Raw genomic sequence first — 27,856 nt, forward strand, 5'->3', positions numbered from 1 at the left:
GCATGAAGTGTCCCGCTCAAGGAGTCTTTTTGTTTTCAAAGTCTTTGCAAAAGAACATTGCATTGTAAAAAAAAACCCACCCTTACAAATTATGTATTTTTGGTACACTTTATTTCAATGTATAGACAACATTTTTATATTATCTGAAGCTTTCTGCTTTCAATACAGTCCAAATCATTTATTTTGCATTGAGATTTTTTTTTTAAACCCTCTTTTGATTTATTGCTTAAGCAGTGAAATGCTGAGGCTGTTCATATGCATGCCACCTTCCTTGTTCGCATCTTGAGTAGGCCGTTGATACACGTCACCCTCTCTAAAGTTTCTGGATTTTAAATCTGAGAAGGAAAAGGGGTTTTTTTGGTAATAACTTTGACTGGAAGTTTGGCAGAGATGCTAGACAAGCTTTCAGGCACAAAGTCATCTGAAGACAGCTGGTCCAATACAAGATATCGCCAACAATTCCTGGCTTCTCGTATTGCCTGGATCATCACAACAACGACTCTCCAAAACTTTGGTTTTAGCTGACAGTCGTGCTTTCCCGGGAACACAGATGAGCCGCCCTGTGCCCCGTTTCCACTAGAGGGCCCTGTGGTCATTACACGACATTTCTCTTCCTGGGGACGCTTGGTATCAACACTTTGCTGGTGTTCGCGGCATGTACTGCAATCGGTACTTTCATCTGCACAAGCACTGCAGCATATTGCCCAATATGGGATTTGGGACTGTCTGAACCAGAGGCATTTTTAGCATTTTTGGTGCCCTGGGCAGAAGAGCAGGGAGTGCCAAGCAGCACAGACTCCCTGGCTGCTGCTGCTGCGACAGCCTTTCTGAATCGGTGCCTGGGGCCGGTGCCTCCCTTACCCGGCTCTGGTTATGCTACTCTCTGAGCCAGGGGCCTGCCCCTGCTCTCACAGAAATCGGGAATTTCTCAGTTGATTCCAATGGAAATCGAACTGGACTGACATCTGACTTTCCATATAAATCCATCCAGCTAAGAGGGAATCAAAGCTGTAAATTGATATGTTAGTAACTTTAGGGGGAAACCCTGCAAAGAATATTGCCATTCATGGAAAAGCTGAAAAATTCCCCATTACAAAAAAGCTTCCAAATCTCCTGCAAAAATCACCCTAATATTGGTAAAGACGGAAACACAGAGTTTGCATACCCGGAGCAAGCTTAACTCCAACTTCCGTCTGCTCGGCCTCCCCCAGATTCCTTCTGCCGGCCCACGGCAAGACTTCAACAGTGACAGCACGAACCAAATGCCACCCTGAATTGCCATGCCACTCGGTTCATCAGCACTAGCACAGACTTTACTCTGGGCTCAGCTATTACATGTGCTGCCCGTTTTAGCTAATCCTCTAGTGTGCATTAACGAGAGCTGATTTTTCAAGACAGTGATAATTTTCTTAAGACGGACAGGATGTGGCTTTGAAAGAGAAAAAGGCAAAATGTATTCAACTCACGGCCAGGGCAAGGATAGTCCACTTCTCATCCTGTAGACAGCGCATATAACATAAGTTTCCAAAATATATAGATATGCATATGTACACACATAAAATACAGACGTCCTGCTTCTGCTATAGCCAATAGCGACACTCACACCCAGTGCAAATGATAGGAGCAGTGTGCAAATGCCATGTCCATAGTAAGCTGCAGGGAATGAACAAACAGGCAGTCGTTCAGAGAGAAAGGACCAAGTTGCAGGGTCTTCTGCACTCCGTCCTGGACCTGAATCATTGCATCCTAAGAAAGTGCTTTGTGTACAACTAAGTCCATGTGTATTGTGGTCAGCCACTAATGCCAGGCAGTCAGCCACTGCTGCTCCAGAACAGCCCCTTGCAGGCTGGTTGAGACGCCGCAGCTGTAGTCGGAGAACAGCTCTCCAGGTCCCCAAACTCCAGTGGCTGCTGCTTTCCCTCAAGCACTGAAGCAGTCAGGGCCAGTAGGGTCAAGCCTTAAAAGATTTTAAAGCCTTTCAATAAGGTCAACGTGGGAGCTTTCCTCTTGCTCTGGGCCCGGGAAGATTTCACCGTGACCAGCTTGGCTTGTGCAACAGAGGGAATCTCTTTGTAGTTGACCGTGGAGAGCGTGTTGAACGTGCAGCTGGCCAGGCCGTGTTTGGAGGCCACGGGCGTTGGTGTCACCATGTGCAGGCACGGCCTCTCCTCGGTGATGAACAGGGGCCGGACCGGCAGGCTCTTCTCCATCTCCCGCCTCATCTCTCGCACGGCTTCGTGGAACACGTGCTGCACAGATTCAAAATCCAGGCAGGCGGAGACTTCATAAAGCAAGCACCCATATTTGGCAGCGAGAGCCTGCCCGTCGGATTTGGTGACCTGTCTGATGAAGGAGAAGAGGACAGGAGGTGAGCAGAGTGTGGGTCGTGAACCGAGGCCGCTGGGAGGCACGGGGAATGTTTCCTCTAGTGGACACTACAGCCCTGAACACCACAATGGCCTGCAAAGTTGGGACGAGGGTTGCCGACTCTGTTGTGGGAGGTTTCATCATGTGACGTAATGACATTAATTACGGTGCACAGACTTTAGGGCAAGAAGGCACGTGCACATTACTATTGCATTTTAAAACCCCACTGGACTACTGTATAAATCAGATGCAATATATATTATTTATTTTAATGCATGCCCTATCATTTATCTCCTGGGTGACTCTCAGCAGTCTCCTAGAGATTTATACCTAATTCCTGGAGACTCCAAGGCAATCCTAGAGGGTTGGCAACCCTAGTTGTGACACTGTTAGCTCAGAAACAGAGGCTTTAGGACCCATACCAAAGCCCACTTATCTCATAGGAAAGACTTCTGTTGACTTGGCTGCACTTTGGATCTGGCCTTAGCTGCTCTATGCCTTGGGTTTCTGTCCCCACACGGCTGTGAGGTCTAGCCGCAATGTGTTGTGCTGGCACTGCTAAGGGAGGGCTCAGACCCCAATTCAGGAATGGGCTTTAGAAGCTGCTCAACTCCAGGGTTGCTCCAAAAGTCTTCAAAGTTCATGGCACAGCTCCTACTGACTGCAAGGATGCAGGGTCAAGTCCTGTATACCTTATAGACCAAACTCCTCTATTACAGGTGGATGAGAAATTGCATATTCAAATACGTCTAGCAGAATATGCAGAAAACTCAGGCACCTTGTGTCACATCGTACAGTAATGCCATACTGTGAATGAGGCAAAATCTCTCTCCCATCTCACATGCAGCCTTCATGAAATAAAGGCCTGGCTCATGGCTGGCTACTTCACCCCATACTGCTGCCCCATGGGATAGCCATCCGTCCACACAGTCACGTGGCTCGCGGAGAGAGCATCACACGGCCTGCAGTCAATCCGAAGGCACAGGGTGATGGATGCTCCAGAGCAAGCGGAGCTGGCTGAGGTGAGGATGATGCCACTGTCCTCTGTCCCAGCAAGAAAAGGAGACGGGGTGAGCATCATTTGTGCTCTCCTGTTAGGAAGACCCCACTCGCTGGTACAGCTGCAGCATAGCAGCACTGTGTTCCTCATTGCAGGACTGCTCATGAGCACTGAATGGGGGAGGCAAAATGGTGACAGAGGGTGCAGAAAAGGCTGAAGTGCTCCATGCTTTTTTTGCCCCAGTCTTCACAGACAAAGTCAGCCCCCAGACTACTGCACCTGGCAGCACAGTATGGGGAGGAAGGGAGCAGCCCTCAGTGGTGAAAGAACAGGTTAAGGACTATTTAGAAAAGGACATGTATAAGTCCATGGGGCTGTATGGGACGCACCCGAGGGTGCTGAGGGAGTTGGCTGATATGGTTGCAGAGCCTCTGGCCATCATCTTTGAAAACTCTTGGTGATCAAGGGAGGTCCCGGATGATTGGAAAAGGGCAAACATAGCGCCCATGCTTAAGAAAGGGAAAAAGGAGGATCCAAGGAACTACAGACCAGTCAGCCTCATCTCGGTCCCTAGAAAAATCATGGAGCAGATCATTAAGGAATCCATTTCTGAGCACTTGGAGGGGAAGAAGGTGATTAGGAGCAGTCGGCATGGATTCACCAAGGGCAAGTCATGCCTGACCAACCTGATCGCCTTCTGCGATGAGGGGACTGGCTCTGTGGATGCGGGGAGACCAGTGGAGGCAGTGTACCTGGATTTTAGCAAGGTTTTTGTTACAGTGTCTCACAACATTGTCACAGGCAAGTTAAGAAAGTACGGGCTGGATGAATGGACTGTAAAGTGGATAGAAAACTGGCTGGAGTGTCGGGCTCAGAGAGCAGTTATCAATGGCTCGATGTCTAGTTGGAAGCCGGTATCAAGTGCAGTGCCCCAGGGGCCAGTTTTGTTCAATGCCTTCATCAGTGACCTGGAAGATGGCACAGAGCGCACCCTCAGCAAGTCTGCAGGTGACACCAAGCTGGGGGGAGTAGTAGATATGCTGGATGGTAGGGCTAGGATTCAGAGAGACCTTGACAAATTGGAGATTGGGCCAAAAGAAATCTCATGAGGGTCAACAAGGACGAGTGCAAAGTCCTGCACTTAGGACAGAACAATCCCCTGCACTGGTGCAGGCTGGGGACGACTGGCTGGGCAGCAGCTCTGCAGAAAAGGACCTGGGGGGACAGGGGACAATAAGATAGATATGAGCCAGCAGTGTGCCCTTGTTGTCAAGAAGGCTAATGGCATAGTGAGCTGCACTGGTAGGTGTGTTGCCAGCAGGTCAAGGGCAGTGATTCTTCCCCTCTATTCAGCACTGGGGAGGCCACATCTAGAGTCCTGTGTCCAGTTTTGGGCCCCCACTATAGAAAGGATGTGGACAAATTGGAGAGAGTCCAGCACAGGGCAACAAAATTGGTTAGGGGGTTGGGGGATGTGACTTGTGAGGAGAGGCCGAGGGAACTGGGCTGATTTAGTCTAGTCTAGAGAAAAGAAGAATGAGAGGAGATATAATTGCAGCCTTCAACTACCTGTTCACCAGGGCAGCCCTGGGGAAAACCAGGAATAATGGCCACAATCTCCTGGAAGACCGTTTCAGGCTTAACACCAGGAAAATCTCCTTCATAGTCAGGGTGTCCAGACTGTGGAATAAGCTCCCTCCAGAGATGCATCACCTACCCTGGAAATCTTCAAGAGGAGACTGGACGGTCACCGCGCCGGGGTCACCTGACCCCAGTTGTCTTTCCTGCCTGGTGCAGGGTGCTGGACTCCATGATCTGTGAGGTCCTTTCCAGTCCCTTACCAATCCAGGTCCTTTCCAGCCCCTTACAATCTACCTGCAGAGGGTTGCAAAGAGGATGGAGCTGAACTGTTCTCCGTGGGGGCAGATGGCAGAGCAAGGAGCAATGGGCTCAAGTTGCAGCAAGGGAAGTTGAAATTAGATATTAGGAAGAACTTTCTTCCTAGGGGGTTAGTAAAACACTGGAACAGGTCACCCAGAAAGACGGTGGGATCTCCATCCTTGGAGGTTTTTAAGACCTGGTTAGACAGCCTTGGCTGGGATGATGTAGTTGGGGCTGGTCCTGCTTTGAGCAGGGGTTTGCACTAGATGTGACCTCCTAAGTTCCCTTTCAACCCTCATCTTCTATGATTGTATGAATTGCCTTTCAAAGCAAACTTACTTCCCAGTCACTCATTGCATTCTCTGCAACTGTGACACGTGAAAGCAAACAGAAGTCCCACAGATCAACTGAGCCTCTCAGTGTCTTTGAATAAAACAGAAAAAAAATAAATCAAGCTGGAGTAAAACTCCCTTGTCCCTGATGAAGAAAGAGTGAACCTCCTGTTCACTTCCCTGACCGCTTGCACAGATGCTCAGGAGAAAAGCCTTGTGCTGCAAGCTGGGGAAGAGGCCAGGAAGAATAGTCCAGCAGACGCAGGCTGAGAACCCGTGGGCCAGGGACGGATGAGCTGGTTTGAAGGACCACCATGGCTGAGTGCACCTGGGGAGTCGCTGCAACCTGAACTGCTGCAAAGATTACAGCCAGCAGGTGACTGGATCTGCCCCTTGGATCACGGCAGCCGTCCTCCGGATTCAAACCCCGCTTCGACTTGCTGTTTCTCAAGTCAGAGCTCCAAACACATCTAGCCTCTCAGACCTGAGCCTCGAAGCAGGGCCACAGCTCACTAAAAGACAGTGTCTGAAGCCTGCAGAAACATGGATCTGTCTCCTGGCACATAAAAGTGGGGAGCAGTGAGGCCACTTACTCCCCGGGGAGGAGAAAATCCCATGCAGGGGAAGCCACTGGAGTCTGCAGGGAGCAAGGATGAATCAGGTGAGGCATCTTTAAAGACAACTGTGAAATAAGGGCCAGCACCTCTGGTTGGTCTCCTGGAGCTCCTGGACTGGGATGCAGGCCCAGCTGCAAGGGGTATGCATCAACACGCTCTGTTCAACTCTCCCCTGCTGGGGCCTGGCCTTCCAGACCGTTCCACCCGAACAACGAGGCTTTTGGATGGAGCCGATGTCCCGCTGAGATAAAAAATCTCCGCTGGCCAGACAACGAGCCGCCGCTAGTGCCAGCGTCCTTGCAGCTGGAGCCTTGGGCGGAGCCCTGTGATGCTGCCTCTCCTTGCAAGTGGAGGTATGCGCCGCTGAAACCCTTCCCAACACTTGTGACATACCAAAAACTAGAACTCTTGGTTTCAAAATGATACCTTTTATTAGACCAATTGGGAAATTGCAAGAGAATTGTCCTTTTCTGCAAGCTTTCGGGATCAAAGTCCTTTCATCAGGCTCTGGGAAAAATATAGATGGTACAAGATGGTCAAAATAGGTAGGAAATAAACTTCATTTTTGCTGAAGATGGAAGGCTGTCTCCCTGGATACTTCTTCCTACACCCTGCCAGGCCATGTGTAGAAACATAACGGGGGTATGGGTATGGGGGAGTCCATTTCCAACTGAACATGGCATTTGGCTCCTTTGGGAGCTTTTTATCACAATGATAAAAGGTTTGGACTTCTTCATACTTTTTTGCAACGAGTGCCGTTCTCATGCCCGGGTTAACCTGGTGCCCAGCAGACCTGCCGGTCCCAGGCCCGGGTTGACTTTTTATCCCAATGATACAAAGGTTTGGACTTCTTCACACTTTTTTGCAACGAGTGCTAGATTTGGCAGGGAGGCTGGGCTCCCCACAAATGGCTTGCCTTGTTGGCAAATAAACTCCCAAACACCTTGCCCTGCTCAGTTCATAAGTCTGGAGCTTGGTTTTTTCACTCGGGCAGCAGAAGCCAGATCCAGAGGTCCCCAGAGATGACCCGGGGAGGAGCATGGTCATGTTGGTGGCAGCAGCAGCGAGGAAACAGTTGATGATCAGGAAGACGGAGGTTACAAAGAGGCAAGAGGGGATGAAGAAAAACTGAGCAGCCCCAGATAATGGAGCAGACAAGGAGAAAGGAGATAAAATGGGACAGGCCACTGTGCAGGACAGTGGGACTGGCGTCCTTCAGTGCCGTACGGAAGCTGACTTGGACAGTGAAAAGGGATGGGAAGTAGCTTCACAAGCTCCAGCTGTGATCCTATGGCCACTACTTAACCTTGGCAAAGAGAGGGATGCCTCCAGAAAGAGCTTTGATTTCCTTCCACGGTCCGCTTTTCAGCTCTCCAAGGGTTTGGAAGTGGGATGGGGGCGGCCCATGCTTCACGTTTCAGAGAGACCCTGCGGCATCCTCATCTTTACTCCACTCGAGAGGAAAGATCTGAACTCCGTGCCCGCCGCACTGCCTCTCGGTGCAGCACGGCCCCCGGGTCAGGATGCGCACAGGGAGCTCTGAGATTTCAAGAAGCAGGACTCCCATATGATCAAAACAAGTCTCCAAACTCTCGGGCCAAAGCAGCACGACAAGCCAAGCAAACACACCAGAGACATCTAGTCCCTGCAGTCAGAACCACACACAGAAACGTCCAGAGAAAAAGGGACACGAGAGACACGCAGCGCAGAGCAAGGAACTGGCCCAGGCTCAAATACCTCCAGGGGACGATCGGATTCTGTTACGACACAGCCAAAAAACCCAGCTAAAATTAGCAGCGACCTCAAAAGCAGCAAAACACCTCCCAGACCGTATGGATATTAGGGGAGAAAGAAGAAAAAAACTTAAGCAGAAGAGGCAACATCAGGCAGCCAGAACAAGCGTCCTCATAGCATGTCTATGGCTGTGAAGGATGTGAAGATAGGATATAAGGATTTGTATTGATATGTCGCCTCCTAGCAATACAGAATAAATAACGGGGCTCAGAACAGGCCTCGCAAGCACTTTCTTATGATGGACAATGTAACACCGGCTGCCACTTGGCAAGGGAAGGTCAAAAGGAGAGAGACAATACAGCAGCGACAGCTGCACAGAGCAGAAAATACCCTGGTGTCATTACTACAGCCCAATCGAGGGAGGGGGTGGAGGGATGGGTGCATGTGTATATATGGAGGGGCACAGGGCCAGGCTGACCTGAGCCTGCTTGTCGCAGAGTAAGTCCTCCAAGAGGACATTACAATAATGCTAGTGATTTTTGTGATGTTAACATCCCCTTCCTGAGTGCTAGTCTGAAACGACATGCTGTCTGCAAAGGCCCTTGACTCGAGACCAGATGGGTGAATGCTCTTATTCAGAAATCAAGTCGATTGTGATAAGAAAGGAAGGTAGGGAAGGGTAGGGATACCTCTGTGTGAATAGCAAGGCCACGATTCAAGTCTGATTTTGATGTGAGATGGTTGCTCTGCAGACAGGGGCTTTTCTTGGTGTTAAGCTTCAGCTTGTTGTTTCTTCTTACTTTTTATCATTAGGAAAAGAAGGCTATGTATCTGTGCCGTCAAGTAGGCATTGAACACAAACTAATGGATATTTGCCATTTGAAAACCAGGTCTGCGTGCAGAAAGGTCAGTTCTCCTTGCATTTAGTAAGGGGAGTGCTCGGCAATGGGCAAGCATCCGCATCCAGGTTAGTGAGCTCCTGGTTGCTCTCAGAAGCAGCTCCGTCGCACCAAGAAGGGCTGTACCATACGGGAATATATTCTTAGGACCATTTCAGTATGGAGGCTCCCAGAGCAAAGATCAGAGGAGCCAAGTATCCCCTTTGCCAGCTGGACTCCCTCCCCCTGCAGCAGCATCTGCCCATTCTTAGTGGAAGACAGTAAGATGCATTTCCTTCAGTTCAGCCAAAGAGAACTTGCATACACCTCTCCGTCAGTCACCTGCCACGTACACAGATACATAGCCCTCTTTTCCTAGAGGTAAAAAAAGAAGAAGAAACAACAAGCTGACACTTAACACCAAGAAAGACCCCTGTCTGCAGAGCAACCTTCTTGCATCAAAATCAGACTTGAATCATGGCCTTGCTATTCACACAGAGTATCCCTATCCTCCCCTACCTTCCTTTCTTATCACAATTGACTTGATTTCTGAATAAAAGCATTCGCCCATTTGGTCTCGGGCCAAGGGCCTTTGCCGACAATAGGTAGTTTCAGGAAGGGGGTGTTAACATTGCAAAAATCAATACCATTATTGTAATATCCTCCTGCTACAGCAAAGAGATCCAGGACTGGATGGTATCCAAACTATCCTAAGCCCTCCAGGCCAGGGCTGACAGTGGAGCTGGGCAAAATTTAGGGGCAAATAATAATTTCACTGACAAATGCCATTTCCACAGGACCAAAATTATTAGTGGAGTTAGGCCAATTATTTTGGTTAAGAAAAACTTGGGGGGAGAGGGAAACACGTGGACACATCAATGAGGTTCATTTTGCCAAAGCGATTAGACTGGATTGGATTCCTTTCAAATGGATGGGCATTATAGGAGGTGGATTGGCTTTTTGCTTGAAACAATGGCTTTGTTTCAAAATTACATTTTTCCAAAAGGGAGGGGAGGAAAGGACTCAAATATTTGAAAACAAAACATTTCACCTTGGTTTGAAATGAAACCTTTTGGGTCAACCCAAGACTTTCATTTCTCTGTGCCCCAAAATATACGACATGTAGGTCCCCTGAATAACCTCAGGGGAAGCTTGCTGCTTAGATTGCATCTGTTCTGTATTTTAATACAGAACATAGATTAATATTATATATTCAGGGATATGATATGATATGATATGAATACAGAACACCAGGGCTAGCAAGCATCCACCTTTTTCCAGCATCAGAAACAACACACACAATAAACCAACAAATTTATACCAGCACAAAGAGCATCTTCATGGGATAGTCTGCATTAAACATCACCATTCGGCATGCATCAGGGATGGTTACCTGTATTGCTCCATATCTAACTTGTTTCCCAGCAGAAGGACAGGATAATTGTGCTGAATGCCTTTCGAGTGAAGGGAAATGATATCCAGGTACTGATGGCAACCTTCAAAGCTCTTTTTGTTGTCAATGCTGTAGACGACCAGGAACACGTTGGCCCAGTGGAGATAACGCTCGCAGTTGAGTGGTGCATCCTACCGCGGTAACAGAGGACAGCATTATCACGGGCCGGTGCCGCCATCACAGTCCGTCTGGGGGCATTCACTCCTTGCGGGCTTTGTACATTGTTTCAAAACTAAGCTCATTTCAAAAGGCTGTTTGACTTTGGACTTGGCTTAGCATCAAAAGGTTCATTGTACAGCAAATCAGTGATGTTAAGCAGATAGCGCTGTCCTGCGCCATAGCAATCAGGAGCTACATAGCATCGGTGTCAGGTTTTCACTCCGCCAGGGGTCCTGAAAGAGGAGCTGTTCAGGCAGCCTCTGCTCAGTTTAATCTGCAGGGTTTTTCCTTTGCAACTAAAAGGACTTCTTTTTGTGGCCTGGAAAGGGAGAGCTAATGAGAAGCCCTTTGGGTTGGAGATCCCTAAGGGGCCTAATTCAAAGCCCACTGAAGTCAGCGGGAGTCTCTGCGAGGAAGGAGGAGCCCCCAGAAAAGAGGCGTGATGTGATGTGAGCAGAATTGAACTAAATCTGCTTCCCACTGTCTCCAGACACAGCTCCACTTCACTTCACTGCGCCATAGGCTGAGCTTGGGATTTAAGTCTAAGGAACCAGAGTCTTGAACTACAGACAAGTCTGCAATGACTAGGGCCATCTTGCCCCACTCCCCATGTACTGGACACCTCCACTTTTCCTGGCTTGCAAACAGCAGGGAAGGAGTGAGCCCTGGTTTATAGCAGGTCTGTAGCACTGTCTTACACCTATGCCTGCACAGATATTAGCAGCTGATCTCAGCCAGATCGAGGGTCACGCTATTAGCAAAACATTTGCTATTTGTGTTACACTGCAGGAAACCGAGATGACACAAAGTCCCCGGGAATCATCAGGAAGAGTGGACCAGACCGTCATGCGGCCCATGGGGAGCAGGGGCTGTGAAAGAGGAGTTGCTCCATGGGATGATTCCGGAATCAACTCTAATGTAATTGTTTCATAGTTGGGAGGGTCGGAAAGGACCTGGGCAGATCATCAAGTCCGACCCCCAAAGCTCCTGAATCTGGGCACACACCCAGGTTTGAACTTGCAACGCTATGGCCCTAGAGGCAGCACACTCCCCTCTAGGCCAAACAGCTAGGCCATTGAAAGCAGTGCATACCCCAAGGCTCAGTCCACTCTGGGTGGACCAAGCACCACTGATACTGTTGTCTTTTCAGGCTAGATCTTTTCAAAGGAGCCCAGAGGGGTGCAGTGCTTGGCTCCTATCACATGACAGTGGGCTTAGGACACTCGTTGCATTGGGCCTCTTTGAAAATCTTTTCAAAGACTTCATAATGGACATGGAGCAAGACATACAAGCCGCTGCCAAGCCACAGGTTCCACAAAGTCTGCAGGAGCTTCATTATTGCTGCTGCTTTTACAGGGGCAAAGCTTGGGTTGGAGAGTGATGGGCAGCAGCATAAACCCTAAAACAGGGAGTCTCAAAAAAACGCATGTACATTTCTGTCATCAGGAATACAGAGACATGGATCAAGGGGGCTGATTCTTGCTCCAGCATCATTGCAAAACTTTCTTTCACTGGTCACTTCCTCTGCACCAGTGGTTTTCAAACTGGGGCATGCAGCACTCTGCCAAGAGGTATGTGCCCAATTTTAAATGGTGGTACTGCTTCTATTTGGTCAACACATGGTAAGGAATGGCATTGCCGTGTGCTGACGTTGGTAGCAATATTCCAAGAATAAACGTGCAGAGATGCATCGGGGGGGAGGGGGGAGGAGCAGCAAGGTTTTGCAGGTAAAGGAGTAAAAAAAATTGGGAAACCATTACCCTATACAGATATCCAACTGAATGGTGGGGTGGGACTGTGGTTCTACCAATATGTCTCTATACCCCTGATGAATGAAGCGGACATATATGTTTTTATGAGATAGCCTGTAAATCGGATAAGCTAGAAATACAGTTTTCTTAGCCAGCTGTTTTGGAGCCTGGCTTCCCTGCTCTTCCTCCCTTTCTCCTCCTTACTTATTAATGATGGCACAGGCAGGTGGTTAAGTGACCACAAAGCACAATGCAATCCAAAGCCTAAGAACTTATCCAGTCCCATGGAGGTGCTCCTGATAGACGCCTCAGGCTGAGCCAGGCTGAAATGCTGCGCAACAGGAAATTGCACCGTATTCAGTGAGGCTGCTCTCCACAATCATGTTGTAGTCATCCCCCGCTTCTACCACAAATACTGCTAATGGCAGAGCCAGCCCATGTTCCCTCTCAAAAACTCCCATTTGGGTTGACTGACATCTTTTGTGACATTGAGGGTGCTGACAGATGTTCAGGCCACCACTCGAACTCATGGTGCTTTACATAAAGCGCCATGAGTTAAAGCATCATCTCCACCCCGCAACCCAACAGACATTCGCCTATTGGGTCAGGAGAGGGGATTGAGCCTGCCTGCAGCTTCTCTCCCCCAGCCCTGCCCCTCCCCTGCCCCCCGTACTGTCTGCAGGAAGGGAGGGAGACAGAGGAGTGGGAGCGAGCTGCTGGCTGGGGTTTGCCCAGCCTGAGCTAGAGGGAGAGGGGCTGGAAGTCGGGCCGCAAGGCAGGGGGGCTCCCCCTCCAGCTCCGCCTGGGCAAGCCCCAGCTGGCAGCACACTCCCCTTTCCCTCTCCCTTGCTGCAGACAGCCCCTATCCCGCCACAAATTAATCCTAGGGAACACAAGTTCCCGAAGGCGCACCAAAGTGGAGCGCCTTCATCTGATCCCTTCTTTGATGAGAGTTCATTTGTCATGTGACTGGACACTTTAAAAGCGCTCTGCAGCCACGCACGTGTGTCACGGCTATAGAGCACTTGCAGGGGGCCAACCATGCAACGCACATAACTCCCGCCTGTGCCCCATGTTTCATAGATGTTGATATCAGCACATCATTTTGGTAACTAAAAAACACAAACCTGCCCCGCAAAAAAGCCCAAAACAAATGAATGTGTTTTATTTTGGCATTTGCAAAAAGAAACACTTTGATTTTTTTTCTGCCCGCCAACTCTGCTTTTAGAAATGTCTGTCGCCTTCTTCTAAATATCGGAAAGCGTTAGGAATAGGAACCCAGCAGGATGCAATGGGATGCTTCATTTGGAGCTTTTCCTTCAGTCTGAAATGAGTTTTACTTCAGGCTTTGCAGTTGTTGAAAATCTTTACAATTTTTCAGTTTGGGGTGACCTAAAACAGAAGCTCTCAGCTTGCTTTGGAAATCCCAGAGACCAGACGGAGCAAGTGCTCCCCCAGCTGCCACCGGACGTGCCCTGGGGGGAGCAGGATCTCGCCAGATTTTCTAAAGACCCAGACAACGACCCCCTCCAAGCGCCTGGCGCAGTCATTCTCATTACCTGGTCAGCTGTATCCATCACTTTTAACAGCACGGGCTGCTGGTCCACGATTTCTTCGGAGGTGTAGGTGTCCTCTGCAACACACAATGAACACATCTGAAGGGGACTGCTTCCCTATCCCGTGCCACATACCCAGCGAAGGGGAAAGTGCCGAACACTGAGCTTCATCCCAAATATTAGCAAAGGGACCCCCAAGACCTTCTGCTGGAGGTGAGAATTACTGACACAGTCACCCTGTAAAGAGCCCGAGGTTGGATCCTATGGTGCCAGGGACACTTTCTGGTGTCTTCTTACAGGTAGATGCTGCCAGAGGACAAGAAGATCACCTCCAGGATGCTTAACCCAGAGCCTGAAGGAACCCAGAGCCAACCACAGACCCCTGCCTGCCCCATGCGGTGTGATCAGGAAGCATCCTCTTTCAGCTGGATCCTTCTGCTAAGCAATCGCCCTTTTAAACCAGAAGCCTAATCCCCTTTCTCGAAAGCAAACACAGCGCATCATTTCCCGCCCTGGAAACGAGGTTTACACTTCAATCATCACCATTTCAACATCCCTCTTAAATTCAGTTGAACAAACAAGCATACAGTAGGAGGGGAACCTATAGGTCATGTTTTGCTGTTAAAACCTCAGCCATCAAAATAAACCCTGCCATAAATGTCTGAGACAGGCATGGGAAAGAGGTTAACCCATTTCCAAATGAATGTGTTCTCACTTGGCAAATCCAGGGGTTTATGTAAGTGAATTCCTCTATAAATTCATTTGGTGAGGTTCATCTGTTGCTCATTAGGAGAGGAATGACACATAGCTGGCACAGGGGCTGCTGCTAAAGCGGAGGCGCTTTGATCGGACTTCACCTGGGTGAGGAGTTCACGTCTCAATTATCTTGAGAAGTTCGGGTTTGAAAAATTAGAGCGAAGGCAAGTGGTTTCTGTGCCCCCATCGGCCCAGAGAAGAAGCTGCAGAGCCCGAGGTACAACCACGACACACGACAAATAAGAAACGGAGCAAACAACAGGAGGGAAGAGAATAAAAGATTCGGTTCAAGGAAGGGAGGGGGCAGTGGCAGGAGGATGCCATCTTGCTGCCCCAGTCTGCAGCGCTCACCCATTCACTTGAGCTCCCCTCGCAGAGTGACTCCAGTGCCTTGCTGCAGCCGTGAAGGCATCAATTCAAGCCTCGCTCTGGGTTTATGCCAAAGACTGCCCCAGTCGACCCAGCTGTAGAGTCAAAGACAAGCTGGACACATCATTTCCCGTGGGTGTTACTGGCTAAGAAACCAGTGTGCCTGAACAGGCTAGTCCCATGGGCCGTTAGGCATGACTGGACCTGGCTGATCCTCATTCCCAGGAATCGGCTCTTGGTAATAACCATCCCAGTGCTTTGCATCTGCACTGTAAGGGGCTGAGCACAGGCCCAGAAGCCAGGAATTGCTCAAGTGTAGTCAAGGCTGAGGCCCCAACCCCTTTCCAAGCTTGGTCACCTTGCTTTTCTCATCTCCCTCTGGAAAATGAATAACACCCTAATGAGTCTGTGGCTACTACACTCCCTTCAGCATGTCACTATGCAGCACAAGGCAGGGTACACATGCACCTTTGTAGACTAAGGGATATACATAAAGCACAAGGTTTCATGAATCCACGTTCAGTTCATCGGAGGCTGCGTGCAGCCACCACTCTGAAATGCACGGAGAAATATGCAAGTCCTCTTGCTCCTAACACACAAGCCCCTATTCACGAACCTCCTTTAGCTCCCAGCAATACAGGCACTATGACACACTGTTGAGCGATGCTGATCCAATCCAGCACAGGGCGTGCTGAGTGGCCAGCCCCTTGCAAGATTTATTTGCTGTCCTTAGAGAGAAATGGGAAAGCTAGTGAGCCTGATTCACTGTTGCTTTACAATATTTGAACCCTGGCAAAACACCAGGGCCTTCCCTTCCATGGCATTAAGCAGGAGTAATGATGGACAAACCTAGCAATGAGTGCAGAGCAGGGTCTCCCAAACCTGCAGCCAAGAGGGATAAAGTGGTGTGTATTTTAGTGCAGACCTATTGCCCAAATGCACCTGGGCATCTTCTGAGAGGGGATAAGACAAGCCAGTTCTACCACCGGTATGTTCAAAAGTGGCCTGATCTACAAAAGGAAGTAAATGATGCTGTAGCAAGAGCAAGCAGCAGCACTGTGCTGTTTTCTATTATGCTGCAGAGGCTGCCTTTGCTCTTGAGCAATGGGAGGAAAGGGGAAAAAATACTTGCTAAGTAATGATTAGGACATTACATCCATAGTCTGCCACTCCCCCACAAAACTTTTTAGATTCGTATTTTTTAGAAGATTTCAACCTTGTCTCCATGCTCTACTAACTCATTTCTCCACAAGACCTTAAGGAAAGATTTTTTTTTTCCAGAGGCTGATTGCTGAGTTATTGGCTCTTCAGTCAGTCCTTGGAAAGCGTCCATATCTTGCTAATGTCCACAATCAATCATTTACAATTCTTCACTGTGTGCTGGATTTTGGCCTATAAAAATAGTTGTTAATTTCTCAAACAGAGATTCAGTGGAAAAAATCCCCAGAACATTCAAGTGTAGTCAGTGCAAAATATAGTTATCTCCAGACTTCTGCATCTGTTGCTCATTTTTTTTTCCTGCGGGGATGAAGTTTGCCTGCCAAGGTGAACGGCGCTCCAGAACGCTGGTTTGCAATTGTGCCTGGCGTTTTGAACACGCTCGACGCTTAATTGCACTCACAGCCTGATCCCAAAGCCTCACAAGCCAGTGAGGATCTTTCCATTGACTTCAACAGGCATTGGATCAGGCCCTGGAAAAGAAAGGAAATGAAAAGATTGGGAGACTTTGTTTCTCTAAGTGATTAAAAGCTGCCGCTGGCCTCTGGCTTTCCATTGACTTTCACGGGCTTTGGAGTAGGGCCGAGTTCACAGTGCGCAAGGCTTCCAAGTGCCAGAGCCAAAATCAGGCCTAGTGAAAGTGGGTGCAACTCCTCCCGTGATGAGGAGAGGAAGGAGCGCCCTGTGCTTTGCCCGCGTTCATGAGCAGAGCCATTCCAAGGGACCTGGGCAATTGGCTCTGGCCCCAAATTTCTTCTCCTGGCTTTGTGGAAATGGTAGAGAATGTCCTTTCCCAGCTGTCACGACCGCAGGGTTGTTCTAGGCTGGCTCTTTGCGGCTGGGGTAGCTCATTAAAACCAACGTCTGTCTTTAGATTTATGCTAGGAGCAAAACAATGAGCCTGGACGGCTTGGTCCAAAGCCTACTGAACCCAAGACTGGCCTCAGAGAGCTGCCTTCAGACCCTCCAACGTAGCTACAGCAGATCATTTGGAAGCATTTTGTTCAGTACTCAATTCTTTATGACAGTTGTGTCTCTTTAGGGTCATGTTCCTGGTTCAACCCAAAACGGTGCTAGGCCAGAGGGCGGTCCTGCACTGACCAACAGATTTGGGAGGTAGCATGCTCCGTTGGTTGTAAAGGAAGCCAAGGAGACGTCTGAGCCCCACCGAGTGGAGCGCCACGCGTCATGGCACATCTGTCTGTGGACAATTTCTAGCTGCAGAAGTTGATCAGATTCTTCTCCGCCCCCTTATACCAGTCTCTAACGTTCATCTCCTCCTGGCTGCGGGGGAGTGGCGAGGATAAAACGAGGTTTTGAATAATTCCAAGCTCATGATTCAATCGGCTCTGCAACAGCAAACCAGCGTGCGTGCATGGGGTGGGGAATGACGAGCCTGTTAAGAGAACAGAGTATACTTGCCGGATTCCAGGAGATTTTTCATGTGCAGCAGAGATAAAAAGGAAAAATGAAACATGGGACATAAATGCTCATGCTTCAAGGCATCAGCCAGCCTCTAATGAATGGGGGTCAGGAGGAAACATCGCCCCGGGGAAAGGTTCTCTCATCATCACCTGGTCTCTGGAATGGGCTCCCGAGGGAGGGGGTGCTCTCCCCCCCCTTGGGGGTCTTCAAGAGGAGGTTGGATAGATATCTGGCTGGGGCATTATGATCCCAGCACTTGTTCCTGCCCAGGGCAGGGGGTCAGACTTGATGATCTGTTCAGGTCCCTTCCAACCCCAGAAACTATGAAACCACCTGTTGCAGGGGACATGCATCTTCCCTTGAAGCAAACTGTTGGCTACTGCCAGAGACAGCATAGGGGCTAGATGGGCCATTGGTCTAACTGAGCCAGGAACTTCCTTTGCTATTGCCTTCAGGAGTGTCTCGTCAGCCCCTTACTCCTGCAGATCGCTGCACCGCTCAACCATAAACCTTTCCATGGTACCAGGAAGGTGTGGAAACTTAAGCTGTTCCTCGGACCTGATTCGCGGGTGGATGGGGACAGATCAGGAAAAAACAAAAACAAGTCGGTTTGCCTCCATTCTCCCCATGGAGGATCGTTCCAGTGTGAAGGAGCAGGCACTCCCGGCAAGTTCCCACGGCCTCTTTTCCTTTATTCTTACCAGGGTGTCAGGGTGGGATGGAGGGACTTGAGCAGTCCACAGTCCTGGTGCTGACTCTCTGGGCAGGGGGGGATTGTACCCCTTTATAAAGGAGCACACGCATCCGGATGCAAGAAAAACGGGAAGGAAAATCCTACCGTCTTTGCTCTGGCAAAACTCCCACCGCTTATGTCAGTGGGAAACATATCTGTGCAAGGACGAAGTACAGAGCGCAGGAAGAATCGCTCTTGTGACCCCTGTCCCCCAGCCCCCTGGAGGTATGGATCAAATCTAGACTCACTTTACTTTCCCCCTCTCAACTCCCTCCCTCCCCACGGCCCCATCTTCCCAGCCACCAACACAGAGCACAAGCATCCCATGCTCCTGCACACTCATCTTTCAGTTCTGTCATTTCTAAATAAAAGCAACTGTGACCCCGCGGAGGAGGGTTTCCTTTTATTTCTCCCCCTCTGGTGTCTGCGAGGCCTGGTTTTGTTTTCATTCTCATCAGCCCCCTGGGACAAGAGCTACAATTGCCGTTCTCTCATCCTTCTTGGTCCATCCATGTCCCCGTGATGTATTTTCTCACGTTGGCGCACAGTTATGTGACTCATACAACAAGGCACCAGATGGACTGTGCGGAGGGAACCAGTCGTAAAGGAACTACACGGCGTGAAATGACAAGCCGAGCCAAGCTGAGAACAGGAAGCCATTTCCTTTTTCTTAACCAAAAAAGGATCCTTGGGGCAAGATCCTATTCCAGCGACTGGGTGTCTAAGTCGACTAAGGCACCTATATGTGATCCTATTCCACCCAGTTCAGGGACCTGAAAATCCACGAGTGCATCCACCTCTGTAAGACACCATCCTCTTACCCTTCAGGCTGGCACAAAAAAAGCAGCGAGGAGGAGGAAGATCCACCCACCGTCCATATTAGCATTTTCGCAGGGACTTGAGCGGAGCGGAACAGGATCACACTTAGGCGAGTAAGTGGGCTTAGCTGCAGAGTCAGCAGAATAAAATATTGCCCGACATCTTGTGTATATTTTGCCTTGGTAAATGCTTCTTGGCAATAGGGCCTCAGTCGTATTCAGTGGAAAGGTCAAATTAATATGAATCGCACGGCAAGATCTTACACCGCTGCACCCCCTTTTCTCTTCTAAGGTCCCCACGGGAATAGACGGTTCCCACCTCTCACTTGTGTGCTGTGAATCTCGCATGCGGCTCTCTCGTGGGAATCCAAGCTCCACTGATTTGACGTGACTTGAGACTGCTCAGATCAAGCGGGAGTTTTGCCATTGACTTCAGCGGGAAGACGGCCTGGCTTCAGATCCTCTAGTCTATGGGACCTGAGGGCACATTGCACGAAAGAACTGCATGGGCACCTGGGGACCGACCGGGGCTTTCTGCTTGGAGGAAGACCAGGGAAGATGTAGCACCACTACAACTGCTCCACACAAGGATCGAGCCAATCATGAGATGCCTAACGAGAATAACGCGTGTTACCTGCTACTGCCTCACAACCAAGGGGCTAGATCAGGCAATTATTTGGGCTGGAGGGCCACGGAGGGAGCTCTGGCGAGCTGTCGCGGGCCAGGTCAGCACTCCCCACCCGCGGCCCGCGAAAACTCACCAAAACTCCCTACGCTCTGGCCCCCACTCGGCCAGGGGGCTGGGGTGGGCAGGGGGCGGCCTTGGGAGTAGGACGGGTGTCAGGGGAGTAGGATGGGCGCCCTGCCTGCAGAACTGGCACCTGTCACAGGGACGTGCGGGCAGCAGGGTGTGGCTGTGCCCTGGGCCCTGGCTCCATACTGTCACTGCCCCACGATCCTGATCCCGATCCCAGCCCCAATCCTGGCCCTGCCCATCTGTCCAACTCCCTGCCCACCTGCAGCCCCATCCCATCTGCCTGGCCTCGCTGTGCACCCTTCCCGTGCGGGTCCTGGGCCGGTCTGCATGGAGAAACAACCCACCCACTCTGTCCAGCACCCCAGCAGTGGGTGCAGGCAGATGGGCCGGGGTGCCCGGGCAGCGGAGCCGGATCCAGCAGCGGTAGCAGAGATTGGCAGCAGCAGCTGGAAGGAGCCATCATTGCCAGGGTTGCCAGGAAGCAAGTCCAGCTGCCGTGCCACTCCAGCCCTGTCACGTGCCCAGGGGCGGCAGGACCAGCCACACATGCCTGGGCCAGGCAGCGGGCCAAGGGACCCACTGCAGACTGGACAAAATCCCTTGGCAGGCCAGATCTGGCTGCAGGCCACATTTTGCCCACCCCTGGGCAGGTGAGTTATTCCGCATTACACTGGAGCACAAAGGGGAGAATCATGCCCACTGTTTCAGCCTGAGACAAGCTGCTGTTGCAGAAGCACAGCTGGAATCACTCTTAACATCAAGACCCAGCTCAACTTGCAAGACCCAGCTCAACTTGCAAGGCTGAAGCAGCCATAGCTGGAAAGACTGAGGAGGAAAGTTCCTTAGACATAAAAAATAAAATCTTGAGCTTTTTACGACTTCTACAAGCACTTATAAATGCAATAAAACAGCAACTAACATCCCCAGCACAGCCCTCAGGCTGAAAAGCTTTCAGATGGTGACATCGGATCATATTTTGGCAACACAGATGTAAAGCGCATAGCAAATGAGATTTAAGGATAAAAAATAAAAATCAATATTCTGCAGGTTAATTTGTGTCAAGGGGATCATATTCTTCAGCTGTTTTCAAAGAAGCATAATTATGGTTCCTTAAATGCCACATTCATGGAAATCTAGGACGACAGAAGAATTGCTCTCCACTTAAAGGAAGAATGTTTTCTCAGTGCTAGAGCGGAGAGCCAACTTGGTGCCAGCCGGGTACAGAAAGCTGCAGGAACTGACTGCTTGGCTTGAAACGAGACCAATAACGGGGCAGGCAGACAAGGGTTGCAGGAAATGGTATCCAGATGAAAAGCAGGGGAAAAGAACTAAATGACTTACCCAAATTAGGATCGTATTCGCTTATAAACCTCTTGGTCAGGAACTTCACCGTTAGCGCTGCAAAAGGTGAAAAGAGGTGTTTAGTCTCCGTTGTGTTTGTACCTACGCACGACTCGCCCCCCATCAGTCGGTGCAGCAAGAACTTCTCGTAGCTTTGTGCCAAGGGAAGCAGACCCGTTCTACATTACTAACCAGTTTGGTGGCCAGTTTAGCTCTACCCATGAAATTAAAACATCTTTAGACCCTTCTTGCTTCCATCTCTTTTACCTCTTTCAGTCTGGAGAGAGACAACCTTGTATGCAGGATACACATGCTTCTATCTTCCTGAACTCTAATTTCATCTTTGCTGACACAGAGGATACTTTCAAGGCCGAAATATTAGACTGAACTAATCACAGTTCTCATAGGATTCCTGAGAGAGGAGGACTGAGCACAGGACTGGGAGCCAGGAGCTCCCCTTCTAAGCCCAGCTCTGACAGTGACTCTTTCTATGGGCTTAGAAAAGTCATCCAACCTCCTTTTGCCCCACTTTCTCTGTAATAACATTATCTACCAACCGGGCTTATTTAGCTCAGACCTGCAAAGTGTTTTGAAGATGCAAACCCCTAGACTGAAGTATGCAGTGATTGCTTGTAGTGGAGCAGGTGATTAGCACTGCAGCGCTCTGGCTGTGTGCTGATTGCTAAGTAAGTAGTCAGTGCAATTGCTGCAGGCTCACAATCCCTAGCTAACCTGTACCGGCACTGGCTGAAGAGAACCCACGGCCCCATCCATGCTGCCAAGGTTTGAACATGTCATCTCTGGGCCTGGAGATGTGGAGGAAGGTCACGCTAAACCTGAAACCAATTACTCTATGACAGGGCCCACACTGACCTTGATAAATGCTGTGCCAGCAGCTGATATATATACTGTATTGCAATTCAGGCAGTAAACAAGGGTTATGATAGGTGAGAAAAGTTGAGTTTCAACACTTGCTTTCAGAATGAAACTGGGACTTTTTGATCTTTATTGTGGGGTGGGAACAAAGAAAGACTCAGCCCAGACCAGCTGCCAGCACTCCCCTGCAGAGAGCCAGGTTCAATCCCTGCACTGCCCGGCTCAGGGACCCAGACTCAGGGGTCCCGTTTCCCTGGGGGGAGCCCTCGCCCGTGGCTCAGTGGCTGTTACGGGTAGGTGGGCCATTCCCACACCAAGCATCATCCTGGCCTGAAGAAAATTTGGTGAGAACCAGTTCATGTTTCTGCAAGTTCCAGTTTCCACAAATCGGCATTAGCTAACAACAAGGCATTTCATCCAGAATCCCCAGCAGCGCCGCTTGTCCTGCCGCGTGCATTCCCGAGAAGGACCGGTTACAACCACGTCCCATAACGAGCAGGAACAGGAGAGCCCAGTCCCTTCCTGTCTCGCTCCCCAACAATACGCGTGTAAGCCACAAAAGAGGAAGGCGACATCCTCAGCTGGTGGAAACGGGCCCGAGATCATCAGAGTCAATGGAGCAACATCGACTGCTACCAGGTGACCAACCTCCCCAGGTCTCCTAGCCACCGAAAAATACCACCCAAAGTTTCTCTCTAGACGGCGTTAAATCCAAACTAGGGACAATTCCAGGTGTATTGTGAGAGCTGACAGCCAGGTCCCCGCTGAACCTGGTCCATTTGGACAGTGCAGATTTCTTGAGACCCAAACGCCTTGTAGAGATCTCTCACATTCAATAGACAGACGATTTCCCAATGGGAACCTAGTTAGTCTCCTTGCCGAGTGCTGGGGACCATCATCCATAGTCCATGGCACCAGAGCCACCTCGACGTGCGGGGGCCTTCCAGGCGCTCCCTCATCCAGCTGGAGCCAGAAAGCCCTGGGGGCCCGGGCTGCGCCGTGGCTTTGGTTCCCAGTTCTGCAGCACGGAGACTGGAAGCCTGGGCAGTGCGAGAGCCAGCCTTGCACCCTCACGGCGCCCACTGAGGTGAGCGCCCAGCGCAAAATCATTCATTAGAAATAATAGGATGATGTGGGTTTACGTGAAGACAAAGGAAGAAAGAGATGGCTGGAACATGGGAGCCGGTGCTTTCCAAATGATGAGCTGTCCCTATCTGGCTGCTCTTTCTGCCCCTCCAAATCTCTGAACATTGGCTGGGGCTTTTAAACCAGCTTTCCCCAGGCACGTCTCCTCTTTCTTTGTGCCCTCCAGGCTACGCTGATCAATTGTCACTGAAGTCAAAGCCCTGTTACAAGAGTGCAACCTTTCATATCCCAGCCCCCTGCCTTGCTTAGCCAGGGCTAGGACAGAAAGCAAAGCACTTGTGCGCATACTAAACGGTGAGTTAAGCGCTGACAGCCTGCTCCTGCATCCCTGACCACCATGGGAGATTCACCGCGGCCTGTGAAGGGCACAGTCTCAAGCACAGAGTCCAGGGCTGAAAGTCAAATACATGCTCACATCTCTTGCTAAGTAGGGGCTATTATCGGTGTTCTCCATGCCTCTGTGTGTCCCACAGCCTTATCCCAGTCAGAAGCACTGCTCAGCCAGCATCCCTTAGAAAAACGCTTAGGACCTGATGTTTCATGGAAGGATATGGGAACTTTCCACCACCAAGGAGCAGGATGAATTTGCGTCTTACCTTGGCCATTGGTGTTAAATGTCTGACCTTTCCTAGAGGCTTTCAGAATATATTTGCTATATTCTCCGCACCTTCAATGGCCGGTACAGTCCGACTCAGAGTAAAGAGGCCCAAACAACACCCCCAATAAAGCCATTGAAAACTCTCCGAACACTTTTCCTGCAATGCAGCCTCGATGCTGGGAGGCAATAGCAAGTGTTTATAGGCTTTCTATGGAGATCAGCTTCATAACTGTCTCACTCCTGAGTAATACAGCTGTCCCATGTGCATGCTGACACTTATGCCACATAGCATTGCCATGAGCACACACAGACAGCGCGGCTCCCTGCAAAGTGCCCTGGCCTCGGGCTCAGAGGACCTAGAGTCACCTCTTGGGTCAGGCCTTGAGCTGCTGGGAGCCACTAACACTATTAGCACTATCATCTTGTGTTCTGCATGACTCATGAGCTGATTGCAACTGGGAGCTGTCGGGACGGTGCTGTCACTGTTTGTACAGCACCTAGCACAATTTGATGGAGGTCTTTATTAGGGCCTGCAGATGCTGCCACTGCTAAGAGTAGCCAGACCTGCATCAGGAGAGCAGGACCAGTCATATAAGGGCCAGGTTTAGTTCAGGGTTGTATTCACTTTAGGGCACCCACAACGATACAAGCTTTTCCCCTGGGAACTTAAGAGAGGTTTTAGAAAGCATCAAGTGGCATGCAGGGAGCACCAGGTTTCTGCAGGAATTGGGTCCCTGGCATCAGCCTGCACGGTGCACACAAAGGGAAGGAAGGAAAATCAGATGCACTGGCGGGTCTCTGGGTGTCAGCGGGGAGGCAGCGATAATCAAATATTACTCACAATGGCTTAACAGCCTCCACGAGGAAACGTCATTCCTGGGACCAGCCATTCCCACCGCACATTCACCTTTCATTCAGTCCCCATCCTGCCTGCCTTGCTCTTGCGTATTGTTTTGAAGGGAAGAGTTGTATAAATATGGGAGCTAGGCGCTGCTCTATAGATAGTCCAGCCATGGCCAGGATAATTGACGTTCCTCTTTAGGGCACAGCACCTATCCTAGCTAGTCTATGGTAACTACAGAGTAATATGGTAATACTTTTGACAGCCAACAGAATCAAAGGGGTTTTGAACCCCGGATGCAGCTGCAAGACACTTCAGTGTGTTGCTGAAGTGTGGGCTTAACCACAGAGGCAGGAGCAGCCCCAGGGCTTTCACTTGGACATTCCCCATGCTTAAGGGTCAGTGCAAGCTTAAGTAGTTTGCTGGCTGGAGCCTCGTCCGCAACTTCCCTCCATGAGGACAGAGAGAACGGATGCCAAGATAGACCCATTTCCCAGATGCAGGTCTCACCCACTGGGAGAGTCGCAGGCCCCGTCTGCACCCAGGGTACGCAGTGCTGCTGCAATCGGTGCTCAGACACCAGGGGTTTCCTACGTGACCAGGGCTGAGCTCATCCTGGTGAATCTCCTGGCAGCTTCCCACAAGGAAGGGCCAAGGAAGTCGTGAGCGTGGGTGGCTGTGGGGAAAGCCAAGCCCATTTGCAAAGGTGACCTGTGGTGCTAGAGGGTCGTGCAATACCCGAGACCCACAGACCCAGTCTACAGTGCTGAGACCGCAGAGCCCATTCGCAGCACGACGGGGAGGGAGGATTTGAACCCGGTTGCTTGGTTGGCAGCAATCGCTGTGCAATCGAGACAGCGCCTCGCTCAGAGCTCTCCACCCACAGATCTCAGCCCGGCGGTCGGGGGCGGACAGGGTTACTCAGGGAGGGCAAGGCCAGTCACCAGGCCGATGGCAGGACTGAGAATCAAACCCCAAGCCCCAGGCCACTGGGCAACACTGCCCAAAACATACGTGAAACGGGTGTGTTTCCCACCCCGATCACTGCTGGCACCCTTCTCCGCGCTCCCCACACTCTCACTCTCGCTCTCTTCCCCTCACCCGACTTGCCAGCTCCTCGGCATCCCAGGATCGCCACGTTGCACTCGGGCACCAGGCTGTGGGGCAGGCGGTCGGCGGCGCTGGGGGCGGCCCGGGGTTTGCCGAACATTGAAGACATTCTCCTGCCTTTCAGAAAGAGCAAGAGGAGAGCATGGCAGCTAGGCACGGGGGTCGCACCGCCCTGCCCTCCCGGGGAGGGACCCGAAGCGCAGCCCGGGTGTCGGAGCAGAGCGTTCCCACCATCCGCGGCGCAGGCCAAGACGTGGAGCCTGGACGGCAGGCTCCAAGGGCAGGGGCAGGAAGGCACCTCCTCCGCTTGCTCTCATGCCCTCCCAGGTCCCTGGCACCAGCTCCTCTCCAGCCCCACTTGTCATCCCGCAGCCGGCTCACCCTGCCCAGCTGCTGCTCCCTGGGACCAGCACCGCAGCGTGGGGCTGGGAGGAGAGTGCCTGCCTCCCCTCATCAGCACAGAGACACCCCCCCTCGCTCAGGGCTAACGACTTATCTTAAATAAGCCTGAGCTTTGCAAAGCGCAGCCTGCAAAACCTCCCCCGGCCTCCTCGAAGCACGCCAGGAAAAGTCCCACTCCCCGGGTCCGCTGCTCCCCTTGCCATCTGCCCCCCGCACCCCAGGCAAGGCGTCCGGCTGTGCCCGGAGAACTCTGGGAGACCCCTTCCCCCCACTCCCGTGCACCCCGCAGTGCCCACCCCATGCCAGGGGAAAGAGGAGAGGAGCAAAAAGTCTCACCTTAAAGCCAGAGCTGGGTTGTCATAAGAGATGCCGGAAGGATGAATTTTCTGGGAAGACTTTCTTGCTCTTATCCACAGAGCCAGGGCTGCCTCTGCACACACGCACATGCACCCACGTCTCCGCCGAGCTGGTCCAGGGGGGCACCCACGCGCCGAGTCCCCGGCAGCTGCCACCCGCCGGGCGCAGACGAGGCGAGCGAGTCACTGGGATCTCGGCGACGGCTCCCACGACTGCCTGCTCCGACCCTGCGCTTCAATGAATGAGGCAGGGAGGGAAGAAAAAAACCTCTGACTCCCTGCAACTTTAGCCACTTGAGCCCCAGCCAAACTCCTTGTAAGGAAAGCTGCTGCCTGTCTCGGGCTCGGCTGGCCCTGGTTTCCCATCCCCGCTGAGGGCTTTCCTCGCTGAACACCAGCAAGCAACAAAACCGGCCCCAGAAGGGCTCCTGGCTGCTCTTGGCTCCTCGCGTGTGGTTCCCCGGGGGGCTTCTGGGTACACAGCACAGCCCCCTGAGGCCCTGAGCTGCGGCCCCGGCTCTAACCACTAGCCCTGCCCTCCGCTCTGCAAGCCAGAGTTGGAGAACAGCCTGCGCGGCTCAGCAGGGAGTGAGCCGGGGGGCAGGGGGCACTTGCCGGAAGAGCCCCCCGGGGCAAGCGAGCGGCAGTGCGAGATGCAGGGGTTGCGAGTACCCAGGGGCAGGGACCAGCCTCTGCGGGCAGCTCTGGGCACAGAGTAAATCAACCGCCGCATCTTCCCAGGGGCCTTGGGAGGGGCGCGGACAGTGGTTTTCCAGCCCCCTGCTCCTCCTCGAAGGTGTTTTGCTAGAGGTCAGCGGAGGCCGTTTTATTTTCCAGAAAGTCGTCGAGCAAAACTGAAGCTCGCAGGCCCGATGCTGCTTACCAGCAGGGGGGCTAAGCCCCGGGGAGCTGCACCCAGCCTCCGTGCTCTAGCCACTAAGCCACGCTGCTTCACTTCAAAGCAGACGGGGATGTGGAGAGTACCTGTTGCTGTAGCAACGAGATGCTACTGTCAGAATTAAGCTGGAGCATCTCAAAGCAGCCCGGCGCCTGGGGGCTTCGAAGCATCCAGCGGCGCTGGCTTCCCAGAGAGTTAGACGGCAGGGAGCAGAGCAGGAAAGCTTACCCAGCGCCAGCGTCAACCAGCACCTCGTGGGAGTCACCGTCGCTCTAGTGACGCAGAGCGGCGTCGGCACGGCCCCGCGCGCTCGGGACCGTGCAGACCGCGTGGGCCGGGGGACCCTCTCTCCAGCTCGTCTGCGTGCGGGTGGGTCTCAGCACGCAGGATGCAGGCCTGGTCTGCCAGGATGAACGCCGCTGCCGAAACGTGAAATACTGCAGGGTTGTTATTGTTGTGCTCCAGTCCAGCAAGGACGGTATTT

General features: G+C 51.4%; 1 protein-coding gene across 1 annotated transcript; it reads right to left on the reverse strand.

The window, feature by feature from the left end:
- Window positions 1-89: 89 nt before the first annotated feature.
- On the reverse strand, window positions 90-27,007 carry RASL12 (RAS like family 12). The gene is made up of 6 exons (XM_006275657.4): window positions 26,455-27,007; window positions 25,708-25,833; window positions 21,146-21,202; window positions 13,732-13,805; window positions 10,203-10,393; window positions 90-2,343 (listed from the first exon to the last, which is right to left on the reverse strand). The coding sequence occupies exons 2-6, from the start codon at window positions 25,823-25,825 to the stop codon at window positions 1,959-1,961; spliced, it is 825 nt and encodes a 274-aa protein (XP_006275719.1). The 5' UTR covers window positions 25,826-25,833; window positions 26,455-27,007; the 3' UTR covers window positions 90-1,958.
- Window positions 27,008-27,856: the final 849 nt, after the last annotated feature.

Source organism: Alligator mississippiensis, chromosome 11 (genome assembly GCF_030867095.1).
Source record: "Alligator mississippiensis isolate rAllMis1 chromosome 11, rAllMis1, whole genome shotgun sequence".
Lineage (NCBI taxonomy): Eukaryota > Metazoa > Chordata > Crocodylia > Alligatoridae > Alligator > Alligator mississippiensis.

What these genes read in the sequence shown, in the direction of transcription:
- RASL12 (XM_006275657.4), bottom strand. Translation starts at nt 25,825, where the DNA reads ATGTCTTCAATGTTCGGCAAACCCCGGGCCGCCCCCAGCGCCGCCGAC. An exon ending in CCGAGGAGCTGGCAAGTCGG is followed by an intron (nt 21,203 to 25,707) that starts GTGAGGGGAAGA and finishes CACCTTTTGCAG; the next exon opens with CGCTAACGGTGAAGTTCCTG. An exon ending in TGATGGATACAGCTGACCAG is followed by an intron (nt 10,394 to 13,731) that starts GTAATGAGAATG and finishes TTACCGCGGTAG; the next exon opens with GATGCACCACTCAACTGCGA.